Genomic DNA, 27,442 nt, shown 5'->3' with positions numbered 1-27,442 from the left:
TTTATAAATCAATGTTAAAATTAATAGAGCTTCTTACAATGCCAAAAATATCACAATAAAAATTTTCACCAGGGTCAAAAATTTTCATCTTTGAATTCATACAGTGTATAATAACAAAATGCAGCTGTTACATAAAGCGTACTTTACTGGTTCATTCATGCTATAAAAATATGACTGACATTTCATCTGGTCAACCATCCTAAAGGTTAATTCTTGTTTCCTGTTTCAGATTTTATTCCAGGTGAACTGCTCTGGGCAGATTCTATTTACCTATTCTGAACAAACCACAAACTGTTTCATTGCTCACTCTTACTGTTAAGAACATATTGACTTGCTGCCTGCTCTGCTGTTTAATTCATTTATGCTGAGAGTCAGGCATGAAGACAGAATTTTAAATGTGACATTTGCAGGCTGTTAGGTCATTTAAGCTCTGACAACACTAGGGAATTCCTGACATATAAACTGGACCTGATTACCAAACAACAGACAGGCTTCCCAAAGCAGCAAATTTCTGGCTTTTTTTTTTGTACTATCTCATAGAATTTAGTATTAAATTTTAATGTCAATGAAAAGATCTCTATAGTCAACATTGAAAAGTAAAAGTCTGCTTCTTTTAATAAGCTCAAACCAGTACTTCTTCTAATCAAACCAAATTAGCTAAGTGAAAGTTCTTTTGGTTAACAAAGACATATGGAAAGGCTCATAATAATAATTAATCAGTCACTAAAATTCTGACATATTCTGATTTTTAAGGGCTTTTAATATTTTCTATAATCTATAGATTCTGAAAAATCTGTTAGTTCTGAAGGCCATGACTCGTGTCTCTTGTCAACAGACCATTGAAAATTCTTAGAATCTGGCCAGGGCAGAGCCAGACTTTATATGCTATCAAAATCATGCTACAAAATCTTAGTTTAAATACCTACCACACTGCCTTCTCTAAGATTACAGTTATGCAGAAGGGATGATAGAGTCATTATAATTGGAGATTAAAAAAAAAAATACCTGCCCATATGACATTTAGAATTACACTTTACAAGAGTTGATAATGGGGTAGTGTGAAGGAAGGAAGGAAAGACTGTTTTCTTATTTTAGCTACTAAAAAAAATTACACCAACTGACAATTTTTCAGCTCTTTCTCCTTGTCACTAACAAGAGCTATACACAATGGTTCAAATGAAAGTTTTCTGAAATTAACTCTTGTTGTTAAGTAATGAACAAAAGATAATTCTGGCTTTACCCTGCATTTTGTAGAAGTAAGAATTCCACTATACACAGCAAGTAGCCTTTTAATATTGTGCTTTGAATGAGACTTCCAACTGTAATAGGTGGTGTCTAAATAGGGAGAGATGGCCTGGCATGCCTTTCAGCTATAGCACATTGATTCCAAAAAACCTAACAAAGGCAATTACTTTTCAAAGATTAAAAATCTTGTTTCTTTCAAAAGAATAAAATGAAAAGCAAACCTGGTGTATTATCTGAGCTACAGGAAGTTGTTCAGCATATTTCAGAGGTTCCACTAGTTCCTCATCCATCCAGTCTTTCTTGTAACTGAAAAAAAGCAGTTACAAAACACATGGCTAAGGTAAATACTATTTTTAAATACACCAAATATGAAAATTATTAAAAATCTATACTTACCGTTTCTGAAATAACTAGTATTTATTAAAATCAATAAAAAACTACCTAGTGATAATTTTTAAATGATGTAACCATAAATACATTCAAAATGCATTTAATTATGATGTAATAAGATTAACATCATCTAATATTTTTGGATCCTTTTACTCTGAGACTTAAGACTATTTAAGAATTCCCTGTTTATAGGGTGTGCTTTATAATATATTATTTAAGGCCTTCAAAACCTGGCTCCAACCACATTCAACCTCCATGTCTGGCAACTACTCCTTCTCTTTGTAACAGTCTATTGTATCAGCCACATCCTCAGCTATTGGCCACCTGCCAGAGAGCTTTAACACCATGCCTCTCTAATGTTCCTCATTCTGCTTCCTGTTTGGACCAACCACCAATCCCTTCTTTGTTTATTCTTCTCTCAAAGATAAATATTTAAACTTGTTTAAGACATACTTTCACCTTCCTGAAGACAAAAACCAGGTCTTAGTCTTTCTTGTATATGCAGTGTTCACTTACAATACTCAATAAATGCTTGCTGAATGAAGATATGAATAAAATGAAGACAACAATAACTATCTGAGAGGCTGTTATTTTATATGAAAAATATTTTCTTTAATATCTACATTTACGATGGGATGCAGAGTTGACACAGTAAGACCTAAAATAGTATGAAATAGTAAAGAGCACAGTAAGAATAAAAATAAAATCTCCCCAAATCAAGAGAATTAGAAAAAAATGTTTAAAACATTGACCCTTTTTTGAAATAGGAAATCATCATCAGATTTCAAAATAAAAATACCTAAACATATTTAAACCACCTTTATACATTTTTATCTGTAAATTACACAGCAACTTATCAACTTAAAAATTAAATTTTAAAAACTGAACCTTGATTTATCTTGAAAAATAATCAAAGAGACTGGTCTGAGTCTCTAGGGCTGCAGTTAAGGAATCTGATGATGAGAAATCTAGAATTTACCCCAAGAAATAGGCAGATATATAAATAAGGACAAAATTTTACCTATGATGTAAGAGCTTAAAGAACCTTGTAACTAGATAAAAATTTGTATGTTCCTTGCAGAATAAGTATAAAAAGAATTAATTTGGGGGAAGTTTGAAGATTCACTCATGATGAAAAAAAAATTGTCCTAAAACATTACTTTATAGGGAGAAAAAGCAGAATGGTGATTGCCAGGGGTAAAGTTGGAGAGAACAGAGAATTATTGTTTAAAGGGCAGTTTCAGGAGCGCCTGGTGGCTCAGTTGGTTGTTTGTCCAACCCCTAATTTTGGCTCAGTTCATGATCCCAAGTTTGTGAGATGGAGCGCTGTCGGGCTCTGAGCTGTGTGTGGAGACTGCTTAAGATTCTCTCTCTCCTTTTCTCTCTCTTCCCTCTTCCCTACACTCCTCTCCCCTGCTCACGGCATGCTCTCGCTCTTGCAAATAAAAAAATAATAATAATAAAAATTAAAAAAAAAAGCATAGTTCAGTATTGAAAGATGAAAAAATTTTTGGAGATGGACAGTGATGATGGCTACATGATAATGTTAAATGTCCTTCGCCACTGAACTGGATAATTAAAAATGATTAGAATGGTAAGTTTGATGTCACATTTATGTCATGGGCTGAACTGTGTCCCCCCAAAATTTGTATGTTGAATGAGTACCTCAAAATATGACTGATTTAGAGACAGGGTCTTTAAAGAGGCAATTAAGGTTAAATATGGTCATTAGGATAGGCCTTAATCCAATGTGATAATGTCCTTAAAAGAAGAGGAGAGTAAGATACAGGCAGACTGAGTAAAGACCAAGTGAAGATAACGGGGGAAACGTGGCCATCTATAATTCAAGAAGAAAGGCCTTAGAAGAAACCAGTCCTACCAACCCCTTGATCTTGGACTTCTAGCCACCAGAATTGTGAGAAAATAAATTTCTGTTGTTTAAGCTACCCAGTCTATAGTATTCCATGATGGCAGCCTTAGCAGACTAATACATTTTACCACAATTAAAAATAAATTAAAATAAAATAAATGTCCATTCCCATAAAACCCATTATTTTAAAATGTTCAATTTCACAATGTACATTTAAAAAGTCTATCTACATGTTTAGGTATTTAAAACACATGCCAAGCAACAAAAGAAAAACAGATACATTGAATATCATCAAAACTTAAAACTCCTGTGCTTCAAGAAAGTGGAAAAACAACCTACAGAATGGGAGAAAATTTTTGCAAATCATTTATCTGAAAAAGGATTTGTATCAAAGACATATAAATAGCTACCACAATTCAATCATAAAATCATGCAACCCAAATTTTTTCCTTCATCATCAAAGTGATTTCTATGTGAAACTGACATTATATTTGTATTCATTTGTTTCTTTATTACTGTGTGTCTGTGGAGGGGAAGAATGCAATGACTACTCAATAGTTTGGTGGCACTTCCTCGATTACTGTTAAAGCACGAGCGATTTCAATAAATATCTGCAGAAACAAATGAATAAAGATTAAATAACTGCAGTACTTCTAAAAGTACACAGAAATATGAAAAAGGCACTCATTCCTTACTTATTCCAAAAATTTAAAGTAACAATGTACAAGATGGAATACATTTTATTTACAAAATGTCTCTCAGTATAAAAGACACAAAAATATTGGAAATTTAGCAATTTGTTTTGAGTGTTTAAAAATGCCAAATAGTTGGTATGAAAAATTCCAGACAAATTTGTATATTTTCTTTTTGTTATTTATTTTTTCTGAGACATGTGAAAGTAAGTTGTATATATCATGACAGTTCACATCTAAACACTTTTAGTATGCATCAACTAAGGGTAGGTTTGAAAATTTTCTTAATAACTGCAGGACATTTTTAAAAAGTCACTCCAAGCACAATTCACAAGAACTCTTGGTTTTCACTTACTTCTATGGACTTAGAAGTGGTTTACTTAATCAATGTTTCACAACAAATTATAATTACTTCTCATTGTTAACTTCTTAAAAATGTCCATCATTTTCTTACTTTACATGTTGCTAGAAGTGCAATATCAAAGCTGATTCTCTTTCCACTTTATTTTCACTTTCATTTTTTTTTTTTAAGTAGGCTCCATGCCCAGCGCAGAGCCCAACACAGGGCTCAAACTCCTGATTTTGAAATCAAGACCTCAGCTAAGATCAAGATTTGGACACTCAACTGACTGGAGCTACTCAGGTGCCCCTAGCATCATTTTTAATATATTTTAATTTTTTTAATGTTTATTTATTTTTGAGACAGAGCACGAGCTGCGGCGGGGCAGAGAGAGAGGGAAACACAGAATCAGAAGCAGGCTCTAGGCTCTGAGGTGTCAGCACAGAGCCCGATGCGAGGCTTGAACCCACAGACTGCGAGATCATGACCTGAGCCAAAGTCAGACGCTTAACAGACTAAGCCACCCAGGCACCCATATATTTTAATTTTTTAAATTATTTTTATGTTTTAGCTTGGAGGCTTGGTCTTTTTTATCCTTTTATTTTAAGGCCTAATACATTTCTATGTAGCCATGTAGCCATAGGATATAGCTAAGTCAGTTGTTCTAGATCAACTCTCCCAGGCACACAGTTCTGGGGAAAATGAAAATCTCCTTTTGTTTCAGAAAAGTTTATTGTCATGTTAAATGTTATTTCTGCTCATTTTCCATTTGTTTTTCTAGTTCAGCTTCTTGAACCAAATATATTGGATTTTCTCTATCACTCTCTCTGATCCTTTTAGCTCTCTTATTTCAGTTTCATTTCCTTGACTCTTTTCATTTCTATTCTTTATATCCCTTACTGAACTTCTGGTAATATCTATCTTCCCTTGGGTACCTTGTGATTTAGTTTTCATTTCTAAAATGATTTTTGTCTTCTGTGATTTTCCTTCCAGAGTTCAATCAGCTCCTGTTTCACACATCTTCCTGTTGTCTGTACATTTTAGTTGTGAGTTCTGGAACTCTGATTCATGGTGTCCTTTCATAATGCAATTGCTTGTTTAATATAGGTTATTCATGTTCTAGTGTTGTATTTCAGGTTTCTTCTGTTTTGTGGCTTTTCTTTTTTTTATTTTTCCTTTCATTCTCTCTCCCTACCCCCACCCCTCCACCGTGTGTGTGTGTGTGTGTGTGTGTGTGTGTGTGTGTGTGTGTAGAAGGGTGTTTTTTAAAAAAATTTTGTTTTCTTATAGCAACTGTATACAGATCCTGGCTTTTCTTTCTTTTTTTTTTTTTTTATGTTTATTCACTTCTCAGAGAGGGGTGGGGAGGAGAGAGAGACAGACAGACAGACAGACAGCCAGGCAAGGGGCAGAGAAATGGAGACATGGGAATCTGAAGCAGGCTCCAGGCTCTTAGCTGTCAGCACAGAGCCCAATGTGGGGCTCAAACTCACAAACCATGAGATTATGACCTGAGCTGAAGCCAAACATTTAACTGACTGAGCCATGCAGGCACCTGCCTTCTTTTTCTGTTAAAGATTATTTGCATTTTTTTCCTCCAGGATCAGCATAGCAAGTTACTTGTGTTGAGAAGAGAGATAAATTGGCTTATTAGGTTTCTCAGTTCAAGAGCACCCTCCTTTGTGGATACAGTAAAGTGTAGATTCTTTAATAAATGGTACTTTTTGTGGTGGTGGTAGGTATAGAATTTGTCTTTTTAAAAAAATTTGTCTTGGGGCCCCTGGGTGGTTCAGTCAGTTAAGCATCTGATTTCAGCTCAGGTCATGGTCTCATGGTTTGTGGGTTCAAGCCCCGCATCGGGCTCTGTGCTGACAGCTCAGAGCCCGGAGCCTGCTTCAGATTCTGTGTCTCCCTCTCCCTCTGCCCCTCATCCATTCCTGTTCTTTTTCTGTCTCAATAATAAATAAACATTAAAAATATTTTTTTAATTTATCTTATTTCTTTTAGACCCTTGTCTTCAGCTATTTCTTTCTTTCCTATCACCACCAATCCTCCAAAGGACTACCTCCCACCCTTATAAGGCATTTTCCATTCTCTCAGAATTAGTGCTTTCCCAAAATGGTCACCTAAGGTCATCCACACTTTCTAAGCCCCATTTCCCACACCCTCTGAGCTCAGAGCTCTGATCAAGTTGTTCATGCTTATAGTACAATTCAGAAAGTGAGAAAACTACAAATATTAATTTCAATGTACATATGGCTGCCATTCTAAGGGAAGGGGGAATTTTCTCTTGCAAAATGGTAAGGTCTCTTTCTTAAAGCCAACCTAGTATTCCTTTTGTTTAGTGCTTTGAGTCCCTCTTAAAAGGATATAACTTCTCTATTATCTTTCACTAAAATCTACTTATATAACTTAATATGCAAGTAATTTCTGCATGGAAAAACTGTATTCCGTTTTTTACTTTACTCTTTTTTTTTTCTTAGTTTATTTATTTGAGAGAGAGAGAGAGCATGAGAGAGCAGGTGACAGGCAGAATGGGAAACCCAAGTAGGCTCCACATTGTCAATTCAGAGCCTGATGTGGGGCTTAATCCCACAAGCCATGAGCTTATGACCTGAGCTGAAATCAAGAGTTGGACACATACCTAACTGAGCTACCCAAGTGCCTCACTTTACTGTTTTTTAAAAAATAGTGTAGAAAACAACAGTAAGTGGAATTTACTTATACTACAAAAGGGTTTTGGATCCAATACAGTGATGCTACTATCTCAAATCAAAATATTGTCCAAATCCTCTGCTTAACTGAATAAAATACTGCTGGCAAAATTCTGACACCTATAAAGTTAGTCTTTACAAACCCTCATCTCTTGTGTTCTTTTATTCTGTCACTGATGCCCAGTGCCCTCAAAAACCTTTCTGTGCTATCCAAGTACTCCTGAGATAGTACTGTGAAATTGCTTACCATGTCTACATATGAGGCCATCTGATTCAGAAACAGGTGAAATATTTATTCTTTATTAGATTATTTGTGTATAAAATGACATTGCTTACTATGAGCAGAACACCAAGGTATCTTTTCTAACACCAGAAATATACCCAACAACAAAAAAGAGGAAAGCACAGACACTGTGTACGGCAAGTACAAAATAAAAATTAAGAAGATCAATAAAATAATTCAAGACACGTCACCTAGGGCAACCCAAGATCAAGAAGAAGAAATTCTCAAAACATATCAAAAACAGGAAGTTAGCCAATGTTAAGTGTAGCCTCTTGAACATGATGTCTCAAAATAATTATTTGAAACTAAACGTATATAGAGAAATTAAATTAATTTCTTAACACAATCTTGTTTTATAAAAAAGGATGAAAAAAATTTCCACTTCTAAACTGTATTTTTTTTAATGTTTATTTATTTTTGAGAGTGAAGAGAGGGGTAGAGAGACAGGGAAAGTGAGAGAGGGGGAGAGAGACTCCCAAGCAGGCTCCGCGCTATGAACTGTGAGATCATGATGCGAGATGAGATCAGTTGTCAGACGCTCAACCAATTGAGCCACCCAGGTGCCCCCTAAATGGTGTTTTTAAAAATGCTCAAGCATTCATATCACTGGCAGCACATATTGTTGTGTAAGATATACTTGACAAACCTGGGGCCCATTGAACATTTAGAGACACTCTCAGTGAGAAAAGAACTCAAATGTATTGGTCAATAGAGACAAACGCAAATGCTCCTACAACTTCAGAAAGGTCCCAAGAGTCACTGAAGATTATTTTCATGAAGACAGATTATACAATGAGACAACAACCTAACGTCTCATTATCCTTGAAATGAAATCCCCTCCCAAACTTGCAGCACCATCATTCTTGTAATTATCAAACTAAAAACTTATGAAAGAAGATATTAAAACATAGCCTTGTCTATTACTTAATTTGAAGAGGCACAAGGAAGATGATGAAGCAGGGGAAAGAGACATAATGTGAAATAGAGAACAGAAAGTTAATTCCTTCTTTTTTTCTTAAATAGTTTATTGTCAAGTTGGTTTCCATATAACACCCAGTGCTCATCCCAACAAGTGCCCTCCTCCATGCCCATCACCCCCCTTCCCCTATCTCCCACCCCCATCAGCCCTCATTCAAGAGTCTCTCATGGTTTGCCTCCCTCCCTCTCCCCAACTATTTTTCCCCTTCTTTTCCCCCATGGTCCTCCATTAAGCTCCTCCTAATCCACCTATACCTGCAAACATATGGTATCTGTCCTTCTCTGCCTGACTTATTTTGCTCAGCATAACACCCTCAATTCTATCCATGTTGCTACACATGGCCAGATTTCATTCTTTCTCATTGCCATGTAGTATTCCATTGTATAGATAAACCAAATCTTCTTGATCCCAGAAAGTTATTTCCTAAGAGAACTAAAGTTATATTAAATTATGGCCCAACTGTTGAAATGCACCTTATTTTCTGTCAGCTTGCAGTACGGTGTAAGTGCACATAGCAGTTAAAAAAAAGAATACCTCCTGAGGAACACAGGAAAGTGGTTTTAACAAAATCCCTGGAAACAAAGCTCTGGCTCTCACTGGGGGACTTCAGAAGTAACCTCTTGTTTGGCAAAAGTGGTAGGCAGGCTTCCCGAAAGTTCACAGAACTAACTTTTATACATATGGAATTACCTTTGTAGAGTCAAAGGCAATTCTAAAATGGCAGTAATGGGGGTGGTCACAGGAAAATCTGTCAAAATTATTGAGCACTTATACTGCAGTAGGCACTCTATGAGGCATATATAATCAAAGTTATTATTTTAGTCATTTTATTTTGCTATCACATACACACCTATATATACATGAAAAATATTTAGAATATCTATAAATATTTTCATCAATAAATTATATTCTATGTATAATTCAGCCACCTGCATTTTCATTTAATATTATGTTTTTGAGATCCAAGCATGTAAGTATGATTATCAATAGCTATACAGTATAATATGAAAATGCTCCATTTTATTTAGATATTCCAACATTGATGGACATTTGCTTCTGATTACATATTACTAGAAATAATGTTGCAGTAAATATCCTTCCAGGCTACTCTGTCTACATGTGCAAGAGATGTTCTATGGCAGGAAAACATTACAGCCCATGGGACAGATCCATTATGTCACCTGTTTCTGTGTGCCCTGTGACCTAAGAATAAGAATGATTTGTAAATGTTTTAATGGCTGAAAAAAACAAGTCAAAAAGAGAATAATATTTCATGATGAATGAAACATATAAAATTCAGATTTTAGTGTCTATAAATTTCTATTTGAACACATCCATCCGTTAATATGCTGTCTGTTGCTGCTTTTGCACTAGCAGAGTGTTTGCAACGAAGACGTATGACTTACAAAGATTAACATATTTAGTATCTGGTCCTTTTCAAGGAAAAGTTTGCCAATCCCTGTTCTAGAGTAACTATTGAAAGATGGGACTTGCTGGGTCATAACTCATACACTTTAAATTTTGCTAGAAACAACCAAATTGCTAAGCAAAGGAACTATATCAATTTACATTGCCACCAGAAATGTGTAAGTTCCCATTTCCCACCATCATCACTACTTAATATTCTACAACAGTATCTCATTGTTTTCATCTATATTTACCTTTTAAAATCATACCTAAATGGTCGCCGCACAAGAGTCTTTCCCCTTTTCCAAACATATTTCTTTTGGTCATTTTTCTATTTGGCTTGTCTTTTTTTTTTAAATCAATTTGCAGATTTATTTACATAATCTGGACCAAATTCTTTGACATACGTGTTGCAAATAATATCACTCACATTTTCTCTTAACATTGTTTACATTTTTATTATATATAATATTTTAATTTTGTTGCAGTAAACTTTATCAATCCTTTTTTATTTGCTATACTTTGGGTGGCATGACATCTTTCCCTACTATTTCTCTACTCTTAAGTTTTTTTTTTGAATGTTTAATTTTGTGAGAGAGAGAGAAAGCGAGTACACAAGCAGGGGAAGGGGGGTGGGAGACAGATCATCCACAGCAGGCTCTGTGCCAACAGCCAAGACCCCAATACAGACTCAAACCCACAATTGTGAGATCATGCCCTGAGCCAAAGTTGGACACACAACTGACTGAACCACCCAGGCACCCTTATACTCTTACTGAGTTTAGTAATTATGAAATGGTAGATTCTCTTAGATTTTCTATCATATAGTCTATAAAAAAAGGGGGGGGGAGCTTGTCTCTTCCTGATTCTTATACTTCCTATATTTTCCCTTGTCTTCTTTGTATTAGTTTGGACTTCTACAAATGATGAATTGTTGAAATGATAGCACGCATCCTTATTCTGTCTGAATTTCACTGAGATGCTAATAAAGATTCACTCGAAAGTATAATGTTTTTTTCATCACTGATGAATTTTAATCAAATGCTTTCTCTGTATAAACTGAAACACAGTATTTCTCATTTAATGTGTTAATATGATGAAATACATTAATATATTTTCTAATCCTAAACTATTCCTGCAATTTTAAGAACTTCCATTTGGTTAGGAAGTATTTTTATTTATACATCACTTGATTTGACTTTTATTTAAGATTTCTGCATCTGTGATCATAACCAAGGCGGTCTCTATAATTTTTTCATACTCTTCATGTCTAGTTTTTGCTTTTAAAATTAACTAGTTCCAGGGTACCTGGGTGGCTCAGTCGGTTAAGCGTCTGACTTCAGCTCAGGTCATGATCTCATGGTTCGTGGGTTTGAGCCCTGCGTCGGGCTCTGTGCTGACTGCCAGCTTCGAGCCTGGAGCCTGTTTCAGATTCTGTACCTCTCTCTCTCTGACCCTCCCTGCTCACACTGTCTCTCTCTCTCTCAGAAATAAATAAAAAACATTTAAAAAATGTTTTTAATTAACTAGTTCCACTAAATGAGTTAAGTAGCATGCTTTCTTTTTTATTCTGTTCATATATGTCATCCCTACCCATGTCTGATAGACATCAGAGGTAAAAAGACATTTAAGTTGGCAGTTTGTTGAGAGAAGGTACATTTTTTTTACAGCCAAAAAAAAGGAAGTATTTTTTTTTACTTGCTGAATTAACTCATTTCTTTTACTTACTTTTTCCCTAAATTCCCTCTAAATATTACAAAGTATTTCTCATTTAGCCATATTCCAAGTGGCCTTTGTGCACTTATATTGAAAATTTCACATATACAACACATTTTGGGGTTTTGTTTTTAATTTAGTATGACCACCTACTCTTTCAAATAGGGTATTTGGTCTAATTATATTTAATTTCACAACTGAAATAGCTGGATTTATAATTACCATCTTTATTCTACTTCCCATCTATTTGATATTCCTTTTTCTTTCTTTTCTTCTTTTGGATTAACCAAATATCTTATTAATTCTTTTCCTGTATTAACATGGTAGTGATACATATATTTACCATTATTATCGTGGTTACTTGAGACATTAGAACACCGAACTTTGACTTGTTAGTCTAATCAAGCTGATTACTTTTACCATTTCTCCCATAAGAATAGTATTTTACACTTCCATTTATTCCTCTGTCTTTTGTATTATTGTTGTCATGTATTTTAATTCTACAAATGTTTTTAACTCAATGAGTTTATTTTTGTTTTTTTGTTTTGTTTTGTTTTGTTTTCGTCTCAACAATATGTGATTATGTTATATGATATACTGACCTATTCTGGCTCTCTTAATTCCTTACAGAATTTCTCTGTTTCCCTGTAAGACCATTTTATTTCTGGCTGAAGAACTCCATTTATGTATATTTTAGTTCAGGTACACTGGCAACAAATCTCCTGTTTTACCTGTCTGAACACATCTCATTTCACCTTCATTTTTGGAAGATATTTTCATTATGCAAAGAATTACAGATTTGGAGTTTTCTTCCTTTCAGCACTTTAAACATGTCATTCTATTGTTTTTGGTTTCCACTGTTTATGTCAGTATTAAAAGTAACAGGTCTTTTCTTCTCCCATGGACTTTTAAGATTTTCCTCTATGATTTTTCAGCATTGATGTGCCAAGCTGTGGTTCATCTCGCTTAGGGTTAGCAGAGTCAGCTGAATGTGGTTTGATGAGTTTCCATAGTTTTGTTCATTATCTAACTATTGATTCTTTTCTATTTTCAATCTGTCCCCTAAGACACTATACATACTATACCATCTTACTGAATCTATGTTTCTTATTCTCTTTTCTGTTTGTTTCTTTCTTCCTTTCTCTGCTTCAGCATATTTTCTATTGAATTGTTTTCAAGTACACTAATCCTGTTTTCTGATATATCCAATTTATTATTAAGCCATTCATTGAGTCCTTTAGTTCAGATACTACATTTTTCAATTCTAGAATGTTCACTTGTTTTTTATTTGTTTTATATGTGTACACAAACACACACACACACACATATTCATATTCTCTGGTGTTTCCCTATCTTTCATCTGTTTTTAAGAATTATTTTTTCCTTTTTTCTTCAACATATTAAATATATGGTTTAATATGAACTTGTAAGGTTCTTATCTACTAACTCCAAGTTCTGGATCACTTGTGGGTCTGCTTCTATATTATGTTTTATTTTGTTTTTCTTAGTATATGGTCAGTGTCCTGTCTTATATGCACGTAGTAATTTTGGATGGATAGTATATAGGATACTTCATATTTAAAAATAAAAAACCTACTGACAATGCTATTTTACATCTGAAAAGATCCATATTTTCCTATGCTAAGCAGCTGGAGATTGGCAATCTGATCACTTCCATTCAACTAGAGATTGAGTTGAATTAAGACTGCCTTATAATTTCGTTAAAGACTTATTTTACCTTTAATTTGTCCCTACTCTTAGGGTAAGGACATTCAAGGTTTACACTGAAGCCAGGCAGGTCTTTATCCCCTCAGTATGGATAGACTACAGAAAATTCCACTATGCTTTTGAAAAGTTTCTGGCTTAGATTTTTGTCTTTTGTCCTGTGCAGCATCAGAACAGACTGCAGGCCCACAGTATAGCCCAAAGTTATACTGGTTACTCTGTCCCCATTAGTGACCCTTATCAGAGGCCAAACCTCTAATGTAGAGGTGAACACCTTTTTTTTTTTTTTTTTTGTAAAGGATCAGAGAGTATTTTAGGCTTTTTGGCCATATAGCCTCTGTCACAACTACCCAACTCTGCCATTATAGCATGAAAGTAGCTATAGACAATATGTAAATGAATGAAGGAATAAATGTGGTTGTTTTCAATGAAACTTTATTTACAAAAACAGGCAGCAGGACAGATTTGGCCAATGGGCTGTAGTTTGCCAATTTCTGTTCCTGCACTGAGAATCAATAAATATACTCAATGGGAAAAATAACTATGAATTGTAGGTCAATTCACAATACCATCCCCATAACTGTCATCCTTCAGCTGGTATGTTCTTTGGGAACTCTCACCCTAAAGATCTTGATCTCCTACAAATTACAAAACTAATAAATTCAGCTCTAGTTTCTAAAGGTTTCCTTTTAGTAGTTAGCTTTGCTTTAGTTTCAGAATTTGATATTTTGAAAGGGACACTAGCCGTGTAATTGAGCCAAGTGTCTTGAAAGGGAAACTGGTTTTGTGACTAAGTGACAACTGTGTCACTCTGACCTCATACAATCACCAAAAATTCTGGTTTCCCTATCCACAAGCAATGACCCGCTTCCTGGACCAAACTCAGATTCTAGATTTCTGGCTTAGTCCCCAAATCAGTAAACTAACTCAGTGGAAAGTGGCTACAGATTTTCAGCTTACCTCTGAGAAGGTTTCCCAAATCTGGATTTTTAGCTTCTCGGTCCTCATTGCTTCTGTACTTCTCTGATGTCTTTAAATATATTATTTTTGCCTGTTTTTTCTAGTTATTCTTGGTGGGATCATAAGCCTGTTGTGAATTATTTAATCCTATCCAGAATCCAAAACTGTATCATGCTACTTTTGATACTTAATATTTTCATTATTACTCATTTCTGTTTTTTAAATTTACATTGATATTTTATTCTAAGAATTACTCAAAGTGTTTTAGAATTTCTATACATACATATTTTATTTTTTTTTAATTTTTTTAAATGTTTTATTTATTTCTAGGAGAGAGAGAGACAGCGTGAGCAGGGGAGGGTCAGAGAGAGAGGGAGTCACAGACTGAAACAGGCTCCAGGCTCTGAGCTGGCAGTCAGCACAGAGCCCGACGCGGGGCTCGAACCCACGAACCGCGAGATCGTGACCTAAGCGAAAGTCGGACGCTCAACCGACTAAGCCACCCAGGCGCCCCAATTAATGTTTATTTCTGAGAGAGAGAGAGAGAGAGAGAGAGAGAGAGAGAGAACAGGGGAGGGGCAGAAAGAGGGAGACACAGCTCTAAAGCAGGCTCCAACCAGGCTCTGACCTGTCAACATAGAGCCTGATGCCAGGCTGTCTGAACTCACAAACCATGAGATCATGACCTGAGCTGAAGTCGGACACTTAACTGACTGAGCCACCCAGGCACCCCTGATGATCTGTTTTTAAAATTAATTTAAATTAAAAATTAATTAAAATTGATTAAAATTAATTTATTTAAATTTATTGTTATAATCAACATAATCATAATTATATTATATTTTTAGTTTGTAATTTCTATTTCTCCTGCCTTTTCCTCTTTCACATTCACTTCTTTGTGACTCCCACATTGATTTTTTTAATTCCATTTTTTTCCCTCCTGTACTGTTTTTCTTGTCTCTATTTCTATTAATTTAGTGATCATTTTCAAAATATAAAATGCATACATAACTTACTGTCTAAAGCTATTAAAACTTAGCACTCATATCCCCCTCAAAACAACCTCAGAATAGTTTAAATACTCTCCTTCTTATGTATTATTGTTATTAAATACACTAGTGCTTTAACTTACTTCCCCAATTATCATCATCTCTATTACTGTAATTATAAAACATACTCAATTTTTGTTAAATTTACTACCATTTTACTACCACTGAGACCCCTTTTCTAGGTCCTTTGCCTTTTTCAAGAAGTACATCTGCTTTAGATGTTTTTAAGTAAGGTGTATTGATTCAAAATACTGTCAGTTTTGGTATGTTTGAATATGTCCTTATTTTTTGTTCATTCTTTAACCATAGTTTAGTTGTGTAATAAATTTTAAGCTGAGTTATTTCTTAAACTTAACTACCCACAAATAGAGTTTTTGTCCTCTCATAGAAAGCCATTCTAACTCAGAACTCTAGATTTCTAGATCAGTAATTATCATTTAGGGAGCCTGCCCTTCCACATTTACTTACCCCTTGGATTTTAGCTCCTTATATGTTTTCCTCCAACAGATTTCCCTATCACTGAGGAAAGTGGAGGTTCCTATTGGGAACCACTGTTCAGCAATGGGCTCTTACTTTCTGCCTCGCAGATAGATAGAAGGGCCGGCAGCAAGATAAAGCATGGTTCCTTTTATTTATTTATTTTTTTTTTAAAATATAACTGCTTTATCAGAAGCAAATTCTTTTTTTTTTTTAATTTCACCTTTTTTTTTTACAAATAGTTTATTGTCAAGTTGGTTTCCATGTAACACCCAGTGCTCATCCCCACAAGTGCCCCTCTCGGTGCCCATCCCCCCCCACCCACATCCATCAGTCCTCAGTTTTTGTCAGCATTCAAGAGTCTCTCATGGTTTGCCTCTCTCCCTTTCCCCCATTCTCCCACCATTTCCCCCCTTCTTCTCCCCCATGGTCCTCCGTTAAGTTCCTCCTAATCCTCCTATACGTGCAAACATATGATATTTGTCCTTCTCTGCCTGACTTATTTCGCTCAGCATAACACCCTCAAGGTCCATCCATGTTGCTACACAAGGCCAGATTTCATTTTTTCTCATTGAAGCATGGTTCCTTTTAAAGGCATTTTTTAATTACGGTGTATCTGGACATGTGATGGGTTGGCTTTAGGAGAGACACCCAGCTCATCCATACTGGTTTTATAGTAAGTCTAAGTAAGTCTAGGAGGGAGACAAAGGGTCTGAACTTGTTGCCAAATGCCTAGGAAGTTGCATGTTTGGAACACCTGCTGCAACTACCTAGAAACATTGTATAAAACTGAACCTGTGCAGCACTTCCACTGAATAAGGGAAGGCCACCAGTTCTAGTTCAATATAGAAAAAGCCAGAAATGCCAAACTGTGTTGTTTCTATTTAACTACTTTCTTGGTAGCTCAGCTATGGACTTAAAAGTGTATGTGTGTAGGTTTGGTTTTTTTGTTTGTAATTTACAGCACAGGTAGGTATTTTATAACAGAAGAGTTTGTTTTGGGGTTTTTTTTGTTTTTGTTTTTTTCAGAAAAATGCAGTCAGCAACAATTCTGAAAATGAAATCAATTGATTGTTCTTTATTATTAACTTCAAACCACCTCCATAACTCATTTACATTCATTTCTTATTTAGGGAATAGTGAAATGTATCTAATTCTGAATATTATAGGGTATTCTTTTATTGAGAAATGTTTCCTTCTGATGAAATTTCAAACTACAAATGCCAAAGGCCATTAAAGTCAAGTAGTGTTTTTACATCTAAGGTAGAAATGAGATTTCTCATATTCAGAGTCAACTCCTTGGCAACTTTCCTGTACTCTTTACAGTATACTAGGAAGTTACCTAATTTCTGGATATTCAAGGTTCTATTGTGCCTAATTTTCAACAAATTAGAAAAAAACTACCCTTAACACTAAAATCATATAAGATATATTTTAATCATTTTCTGTGACTTAGAAGACATATTACAGTGTTTTAGCATACAAAACAGAAATCATTTGAACATCAGTTACTTTTTAAACCATAAATTAAAAGATACAAAGATTTAAATGTATATATCATGTTTATACAAAGCAATAGTACAGTTACAACTTTTTGTATTGCAAGCAACAGAAGCTGAGGGTAGAATTTCTAAGCCACAGGTTATTTACCCTCTTAACTTATGCCTCACCATAGAGCTCATTATTACCTGCTTCAGTACCTTGCAGCAAAAGTGCAAAGGACTGTCCTACAGCATGCAGTCTTTCAATCACCTAACAGAAATCTAAAATACTGTGTTCCTACTCCATCTCTCACCATACTTAAGCTTAATATACATATATTTGGTATAAAAATAAACTTAAAAAATCAGATATACTAATCTTAATACAACCCAGTTTAAACTGCTTACCAGGCGTCTGAATCCGACTGGCAGTGTAGTTCAGACACACTACACTAGGTCCGCTACTGCTCAGTGTGATCCAAGTGGCTTTCAGCCTGCATCAACACTTACTGCTACCATGTGACACTCGCGTATTCTGAGATCATATCCTTTGAACTCTCATATTTCATTAATTTTCATTTGTTTGTCACTTTAGAGAAATCATACTAGAAAACATTAATTAACGTTAGAAGCTGATCCCATGAGATGAAGAACAAAGGTTCTTTTTTTAAAAAATATTTTTATTTATTTCTAGGAAAGAGACGGCATGAGCAGGGGAGGGTCAGAGAGAGAGGGAGACACAGACTCTGAAATAGGCTCCAGGCTCTGAGCTGGCAGTCAGCACAGAGCCCGACACGGGGCTCGAACCTACAAACCGCGAGATCATGACCTGAGCGAAAGTCGGACGCTCAACCAACTAAGCCACCCAGGCACCCCAAAGAAGAACAAAGGTTCTTAATATCAAAGTTAAAATGAGATTGATCAATCTTACCGAAAAAAATAATAAAACAATCCGTAACAATATGCATGCTTTCCTTAGTACAGGTACTTTCAGAATAATATGTAACAATTTTATAGAATTAAAGAAAGCACAAGTCTAGAGTTATTATTATGACAAGAACTTTGTATAACTGAATGTCAAACAAAGATGGAGAATGACAGAACTAGTCAATGTTGGATAGATTAATGTTATCTGTTGCTCAAATAAAAATTACTAGTAAATGTTTGTTTCATGAAGAAACATAATATATAGTCTTTCTCACATAAATATTTAATAACTATACTACCAAGACATAGGCAAAAATCAAACTTGTTTTCAATTTCCTGTTTTTTATTTTTATGAGAAAATTAATTTTAAAAGAAGCATTTTTAATTCTTGTTAACCTTGTAGAAATTTCTCTATTACATTTACAGAAAAATATACTTTAAATAGTATTATATCAGTTTAATGAAAACTCACATAAATGACTTTACTTGCAGTTTTTAGGTACAATTCTCAAATTATCATGAAATTTCTAATTATCAATTAGCCTTGGGAGAATCAGAATTTTCCAATAATTTTACAGCCACACCCCAAAACTGATGTGAATTATGAAGGATATTGCTGGCAAAGAACTCACAGTCCTGTTCCTTACCAGGTTTATTGTCCCTCCACAATAAAATCTATATAGTTTCACATTCACATTATCATATTGGAGTAAGTATCCTAAAAGACTGGTAGAACACTAAAAGTGTTCTTTTTTTTTTTTTTTTTACACTAAAAGTGTTCTAAAGACTACAACGATAAGCTAATATTTGCAAGATAATTACTGCTAAGATACAAACACAATGAGATAGGCAGAAAGTCCAAAACAGAGTTAAAAAAAAATCAACTACATGAGTAAGTATGGAAAAGTCAAGCTAACAGTAATTCCTGTCAATGAGCAATATGTATGGCATGGCTCAAAAAATGTATATCAAACTACATAAACAGTGCTATAGAGTATACCAAATAAAGATGGTAACACTCCCACTGTATCTTCTGTCTGGAGGAGAGACATCAGTATGGCTGTCATGAGTTTTACATGGCATGCTTTTAAAAAAGGCATTGATGGGGTGCCTGGGAGACTCAGTCAGTTAAGCGTCCAACTTGGGCTCAGGTCATGATCTCACGGTTTGTGAGTTTGAGGCCAGCATTGGACTCTGTGCTGACAGCTAGTTGCTTGGAGCCTGCTTCAGATTCTGTGTCTCACCCTCTGTCTGCCCCTCCTCTGCTCACGCTCTGTCTCACTCTCAAAAATATTTAAATAAACATTAAAAAAAAGGCATTGATAAAGTTGCTAATTTTTATATATGTTATCTCCAATCCTCACAATAACTCTGAAGGGAGAGAGTAGATCACCTTTTAAGAGATAAAAAATATCTGAGTTGCAGAGAGATTAAGTAATATGCCTGAAGGCAAAAGCAGAGAATTAAACCAGAATTTGAATACAAGTTCATTTACCTCCATACTCTTTATACTGCATCGGATTGCCTTAAAGGTTCTGTTTAGCACTGGGAGATACAATTTAGCAACAATTCTCCTGTAGAATACTTGAAAACCAGACAGCAAGGCATACCATGATTTCAATAAAACTGGCAATTTCTGAAATGGGACTACAGATTTATATTATTAATATAAATGACTTCTGCCATCTTGCTTTACCTACTAGCTACAACCCTGAAGTGTTATATATAAATCAATTTTAAAAGTATTGAATCTAAAGGTGCCTGGGTAGCTCAGTCAGCATCCTGCTTTGGCTCAGGTCATGATCCCATGGTTTGTGATGACATGTGACATGTGACAGCCCAGAGCCTAGAGCCCTCTTCAGATTCTGTGTCTCCCTCTCTCTCTCTCCGTCCCTCCCCCACTCACACTCTGTCTCTCTCTCTCAAAAGTAAGCATTAAGAACATTATAAAAATAATGAATCTAGTTTTCCCCACAGACAAATTATAAATGAAAACTGTTCCATCTCCATTACTAATTAATCATAAATAATCTTCACACACCTTAAGATTTTTTATGAACCTTCAATTTCTTGATTAAGTATTTAATAATATGCTAAAATATGCTGGAATAGGTGCAATTCAAAAAGATCTTGTATTTACCTATTTTTTAAAATTCTATATTATTACATTTATTAAAGCAAAACAACTTACATATAGAGAAAAAATTTTATCATCCCTTTTAAAACTGAAAATTCAACATGAAAAGTCTTTTTCTACTGTCACTAGTCTGAAGAAACAAAGATCATAATTTATTTGAAGATACAAACTATCTCAATCTTCAGCATTAAAAAAATAGGATTGTTCCATATGTACAAACATGTAATTCTACTGCCATCTTCTGGTTAAACACAATTTCCCAATTCTTTGCAGTACTCCAAATAAGAAACCTTCAGATATAAAATAAATACTTTCTAGTACTACGTTAATAAAAGCAAAATAGAAAATTTTTGCAAATAGCCAATATATCAGAAATAGGATTCTAGCAATTTTTATCAGTATATGTGATATATTCTGTCCCTAATGTTGAATACTTATTAAGCACTTTACTATATTGAAGTTCAGAACCAAGAGTTCAAAGGCAAATAAAAATTAAGTCTCTTAATAACCTTATAAAGTAAAGTTATTATTCCCATTGGCACATAAGGGAACTGAGAATCAAAGTCATATGGTTTGTCTAAGGTACACAGCTTAAAAGGCAGAGGCTCTAAATTCAAGAACTGACTGTGTCTTTGACTATTATGCTATAGCCAAATAGCATAATAGTAAAATATTGTCAGATAACAGACACTAAGTTGATTTAACTAAAGCTTAATTTAGTGGAATTGAGCAACAAAATATTACAATTTGTAAGGAGACCAAGTGAGTCACAAAACATAGAATCAAAGAGTTAAACCTTCAAGCTCACACAATCTACTTTCCCATATAATTCAGAACTTGATTGCCTAATAGATTAAGTTCTAATGTTCTATTTTATAAATAATACTATATCATTTTTAGCTTTTTTAATTTACAGCTTTTAGGTTCTATATATTCAGCATTTAAACTAACTTTGCTTTGATCAGTTTAAAAATTAATAAACACTACTTGGAAATTAGTATCCCTAGGAAACATAATACTTACTAATTTCTACTCTAGGAAATAGGTTTTTTTTTTAATGTTCATTTATTTTTGAGAGAGACAGAGCACGAGCAGGGGAGGGGCAAACAGAGAGGGAGACACAGATTCTGAAGCAGGCTCCAAGTTTTGAGCTGTCAGCACAGAGCCCCAATGCAGGGTTCAAATTCACAAACGTGAGATCATGACCTGAGCTAAAGTTGGAAGCCTAACAGACTGAGCCACCCAGGCGCCCCAGGGAAGTTTTACTTATACAAAGGGATAAAACACTATATTTTGCTATATACTATTTATATACACTGATTTCTTAAAAGTCATAAACCAGCTCAATTAAATGTTTTTGTTTAATTGTAGGTAGTGAATTAAACTGCTTTGAAAAACCTGCCCATAATCAACACATTTGAAGCTATAACAATAAACTATAACAATAAAAACTTTAATGAATGCAAACTAACAAGAAGGCTAGTTATCAGTTTTGTCTTTATAAATCAAATAATCACATCTAATTTATGCTCTCAAATTCCACTTTAATCAGTTCCTGAATGACTGTAGTTACTAACATTTACAAATAACAATATAAAATAAGTGGGCAAACAAGATGCTTAATACAGAATTATATTGATGACTAAATTAATCACTTAAAGACGTATAGTAGTATGTAGAATAGTAGAGGAGAAATCCTATCAGTTATCCCTTGAACGACTTTAGTGAATCTTTCATTCATAAACTTTCATAATCATTTAGAATTTACTATGAGCAATATTCGGTGAATTGTTTGATCACAAAGTTTCATATCCCTCAGTCTATTCTGTCTGACACCAAAACAGATGTTTCTGCTAAATATGTATGTTTAAATTTCGATTTGATTTCCTAGTAAACAAATGAGAGAGAGAGACAACGTGAGCAGGGGATGGTCAGAGGGAGAGGGAGACAGAATCTGAAGACAGGCTCCAGGCTCTGAGCTAGCTGTCAGCACAGAGCCTGACGCGGGGCTCGAACCCACAAATGGTGACATTATGACCTGAGCCGAAGCCGGCGCTTAACTGACTGAGCCACCCAGGTGCCCCCCATATAAATTTTAGAATCAGTTTGTAAATCTCTACAAAAAAGCCTGCTGGGATTTTGACTGGGTTTGAGTTGATCAACATTTATATTCCATAGCATCCCAGAATATAGTCAATATAAAAATTTATTGCACTTCATAGGTAACAAATAAAATATAAATTTTTAAAGTATCACTTAAAACAGCATCAAAACCAAAAATAGCTAGGAATAAGTTTAATAAAAACCTAGAGGATACCTACAGAGAAAACTGTTAAACAATGCAGACAGAAATTATAAGAATTCTAAATAAATGGAGACATGTTCATGGACCAGAGGATTCAATATTTTTAAGGTATCCATGCTCATCAAATTAATATAGGGTCAATCCAATCTCATTCTCAAATCTCAGCAGGCTTTTAAAATTTTGTTTTGTTTTTAGAAATTGACAAACTGATTCTAAAGTTTATATGGAAACACAAAGGATCTAGAATAGTCAAAATAACCTTGAAAAACTGATTTGTAGGGTTTATACAAACTAATGTCAAAACTTACCATAAAGCTAAAATAATCAACATAGTATATAATGCTGGTGTTAACAGAGATATAGCTCAACACAACAGAACAGAGTCTAGACATAGACCCACATACATGGTGGTCATGTAATTTTTTACGAAAGTGCCAACATAATCCAATAAGGATTCACTTGGGGCACCTGGGTGGCTCAGTTGGTTAAGCATCCAGCTTCGGCTCAGGTCATGATCTCACGGTTGTGGGTTCGAGCCCTGCATCGGGCTCTGTGCTGACAGCCAGCTCAGAACCTGGAGCCTGTTTCAGATTCTGTATTTCGCGCTCTCTCTGCCCCTCCCCAACTCATGCTCTGTCTGTCTCTGTCTCAAAAATAAATAAAAAACAAACACACAAACAAACAAAAAAAAGATTCAATCTTTTAATTTTTTTTAACGTTTTATTTATTTATGAGAGAGAGAGAGACAGAGTGAGCAGGGGAGGGTCAGAGAGAGAGGGAGATACAGCATCTGAAACAGGCTCCAGGCTCTGAGCTGGCTGTCAGCACAGAGCCCGACGCAGTGCTCGAACCCACAAACTATGAGATCACGACCTGTGCTGAAGTCAGATGCTTAACTGACTGAGCCATCCAGGTGCCCCAGATTCAATCTCTTCAATACACAGTGCTGGAATAACTAGATATCCATACGGGAAAAAATGAACCTCAATCCCTACTTACACTATACTTGAAACCTAACGTAAATCATAGCCTCATGAAGTTATCATGTGGGTTAAAAAGAGATTAAGATAAACACTCTTCAGGATATCTACCTAGCTCTCAAGACCCTTTTTTGGGGTTCATCTTATAAACATGAGGTGGTCTCCCAAGCAGCCATGATTTTGTGTTATACGACCCCACTACTGCCCAGCTCGACCAAGGGTGAATACCTGACCCAAGCTGGGCTAATCATGAAGCCCTCTGGGGAGCTTAGAATTGGGAATGAGCAAGTTCATTCTCTGTCTGGGCATTATCACCAACAGAACAGATATAAATCTCCAGAGCAGTGGTGTACACACGTTATCCCCTACCTGGCCAGAGCAGCAGAGAAAAGACTGAAACAACGGGGAGATGGAGAGAGCGTTGCCTGTGTTTCTGACTGATATCTGGTTCCTGTTTCCACTCCCTTTCTGGGGTCAGTCTTTTGGTTCCATAAAACACAGAATATCTGTATAACAAATGTCCTTAAAAAATGTAGCTCAGGTTGGATTCTATTATTACAACTCAATAGTCCTAGCTAATGTGATCATATAAAGCATCAAGCACATAGAAAGGGCTTAAAATATGATGACTATGGCAGCAGCTGTCTAAACTTTGATCTACGTGAGGTGGGGACTTCCTTAACGAGCCCTTGGAAGAGGCCTACTCTGGTGTTCAAAACACAGACTGACCTTGGGGAGGCTATGTCTTATTTCTGTTGGAGGTCTGTAAGGAATCTGTAAGAAAACAGTCCTGTCTCAAATTTCCTGCTATACTCAAAAAATTTCAATTGCTAAAGATTGCTTCAAAAAAGAAAGAAGTTCTAATATAATAGAATAAAATTACAACAAAATAGCATTCGCAAATAGAATCCAGCGCCTAAATTTAAGGCCTAAAGCAAAAGTCAGGCTAGGTGAGTTTTCACCTAACTAACCAGGATAAAAGATGAGCATTTACAGTTAATACTGTCCTGGATTCCATTTTTTCTTGGTCAAGGCTGACTGAGTTTAGAACTTCTGTGTTTTGTAACACTAAAACATGCCTATCTTTTGACATCCACAAGCTGGAGACTATTTTCCTTTATGGTAAGGACACAAACCAGGTATTCTGAATAATACTTATTATTACTAGATTCTAAAAAGCCCAATCTTTCGGGAGGGCAGGCTACTGTCTACATACTCCTCAAAGGTAAGCCTGTGTATACACAGGTGAAGCAGTTTAGAATCAAGTTACAGACGCCAAACTTACTGCAGTCAATCCTTATTTTATATCATTTGTTCATACAAATAATTTAATCACACAATTACTAAGACACATGCAGAAACAAGGTGTTGTTACTAACTTTATAACTGTACCTTACTCAATATCTGTTTCAGAAGACAATAACAAAAATTTCATACAGATACTTCAGCAAATTTTATGTGTTAAGGTTCTCCATCATATCTGAGTTTAGTCTAGTATACTCTTGTATGCAAAATATGAAATATGAATTGTCTGAATGAATCAATTCTGTTGTTTCCCTAACATATGTAGAAGTAATATTTTAAAAGCAAAACTGCCAGCTTTAATTAACAGTGACTATATTGATATTTTTAACCCAAGATATGAAAAAAATACATATACATCCTAACTCATCATCTCCTTAATAAAATATTTTTTGTGATATCTGACCTCTCATGAATATACTTTTCTCTAAACAAATATCTGATTACATTCATATTTATGCAAATACTACCTACATACAATGAGATAATATTTGTAGCATCCATTTCAAAATTCCTGAAGCATGTTGGAAACTTAATTCTCCTAATTGGATAACATATACCAATAATCATGAAACCATTTGTACATAATATTCTAAATAAAATTTATTTATAAACACTAGAGGGTGCTGTAATTCAGCAATGCCTGGTGCCTGGCTTTGAGGCTCAAAATTTTCTCCTTGATTAAAGATACATTAAGATAATTTTCAGTGCCAACAATTTCTGCTCTTGAACTAATACACGGAGATAACTTATAAGACAAAATTCCATTCTTCCAAAACATATAATGAGACTTAGTAGATTCCACTGAAATCATTTTTTATTGTATACTCAACTGCATATTTAATATTGTGTTAAGTGGAGAGAGAGAGTCGAAAATTAGTGAAGGAAAAAGTATAAAGATGATCTTTGCCTTTAAAAAGAATTAATGCAATGATGAGATGGTTAAGAGAAGGTATATCTTATAATTTAATAGGCTTAAATTCAAGGAAAATTACAAAATGAATTTGGTAAAAGACATTTCAATTTTAGTTGCTAAGTATTAAAATATAATTTAGGGTGTTATATGGAAACCAACTTGACAATAAACTATTTGTAATATATATATATAATCTAGCTGTTTTACAAAGGTAATCGAAATTCAGTATTTAAAATTAGGGGCACCTGGGTGGCTCGGTCGGTTAAACGTTCAACTCTTGGTTTCAGCTCAGGTCATGATCTCACAGTTCATGAGTTCAAACCCTGTATCGGGCTCTGTGCTGACAGTAAAGAGTCTACTTCGGATTCTCCCTCTCTCTCTGCCCCTCCTCTGCATGCTCTCTCTGTCTCTCTAAATAAGCATTAAAAAAATAAAATAACAAATACAAATGATATTGCTGTAGAATATCATCTGATATCTTTAAAAATATTTTTAAGCCAATAGCTATAGGAAATTGGAAAGATCCAAGGTTTTGAATATCCAACATAGGAAACAATAATAGTATCAATTTTCAATCTTCAAAAAACATGCATTTTGTACTAGTTTTTAAACTTATTCCTAAAACACCTGTAAGCTCAATTATAAGTCTTTGAAATTTTCAAAATTGAGAGTAATCTATGTTGCCAGTTAGTAATCCAGAAAAGTTGCCAGAAGTATGAGTTTCCAATGATTGCATTAGACAATCACAAATAACAAAGTTAAATGCCTAGTAAAATATATCTATATATTTCAAGAAATGGTTACTAACTGAGACATTATTTAATCCTAACAAAGCATTTTTCCTTTAAAACTGTTTACAGGGGAAAAAAATAAATGAAACATTATAAATATTTCTAAAGGTCACATACTGTAAGTCAACCAATTTCTCTCAATCTCCCTCTCCCCTGTTGGTTTTGTGCAGGCATGCATACTCACCGCACACTCACACACCATCTACTCCCCAAGAGAGGGTGTATATACCTCTCTCATTCCTTTCCCTAATGAATTACCAAGAGCCTCCAAATAAATCCGAAACCATAGCATCTGTTGATGAGAGGGTCCCTCCAAATTTACAATAGCTCCAGATAAATTGTTTCAGGTTAACATAATGTAACTAACACTAGAGAAAAACCAGAGATACCACTGAACAAGGCTCACAAACCACCCAGACTCTAGGGATCAAAATACATGGCAGAGAGAGAAGTAGCCAGATTGCTGAAACCCAAAGAAGTTCTGAACATGGAGGTTATTGTTTAAAGTTTATATTTGGCACCTATATTCTTTTGGCACTAGCTTCCCCTTTTTATGTTCATCTGCCTTAGATCTGCCAGATTCCCAGGGCCCTTATTACACCCAGCTGCCAACTTCCCTATTCAGTGTCACATCATGTAACAAACACTTTCTATTGCCAACAGGTGAAAGCATACACACTCATTAGAGTATTAGTGTCTGAAATATTCACATAACTGCCTTTTCTTGAAGGTTTTCTGAACCATTATGCACACCTC

General features: G+C 34.9%; 1 protein-coding gene across 1 annotated transcript in view; it reads right to left on the bottom strand.

Moving 5' to 3' along the window:
- The window catches only part of PIGK (phosphatidylinositol glycan anchor biosynthesis class K), a 114,336-nt gene that overhangs the window by 36,177 nt on the left and 50,717 nt on the right, over nt 1–27,442 (bottom strand). Inside the window, exon 10 of the mRNA XM_039257073.1 lies at nt 1,467–1,551. Within this exon, the coding sequence (XP_039113004.1) occupies nt 1,467–1,551 (85 nt within the window). The remainder of the gene's footprint in view (nt 1–1,466; nt 1,552–27,442) is intronic.

This window comes from Hyaena hyaena, unplaced genomic scaffold, assembly GCF_003009895.1.
Source record: "Hyaena hyaena isolate Hyena2069 unplaced genomic scaffold, ASM300989v1 scaffold_601, whole genome shotgun sequence".
Taxonomy (NCBI): domain Eukaryota; kingdom Metazoa; phylum Chordata; class Mammalia; order Carnivora; family Hyaenidae; genus Hyaena; species Hyaena hyaena.
Note: the sequence above shows the minus strand (reverse complement) of the source record. Positions and strands in the feature narration are given on the sequence as shown.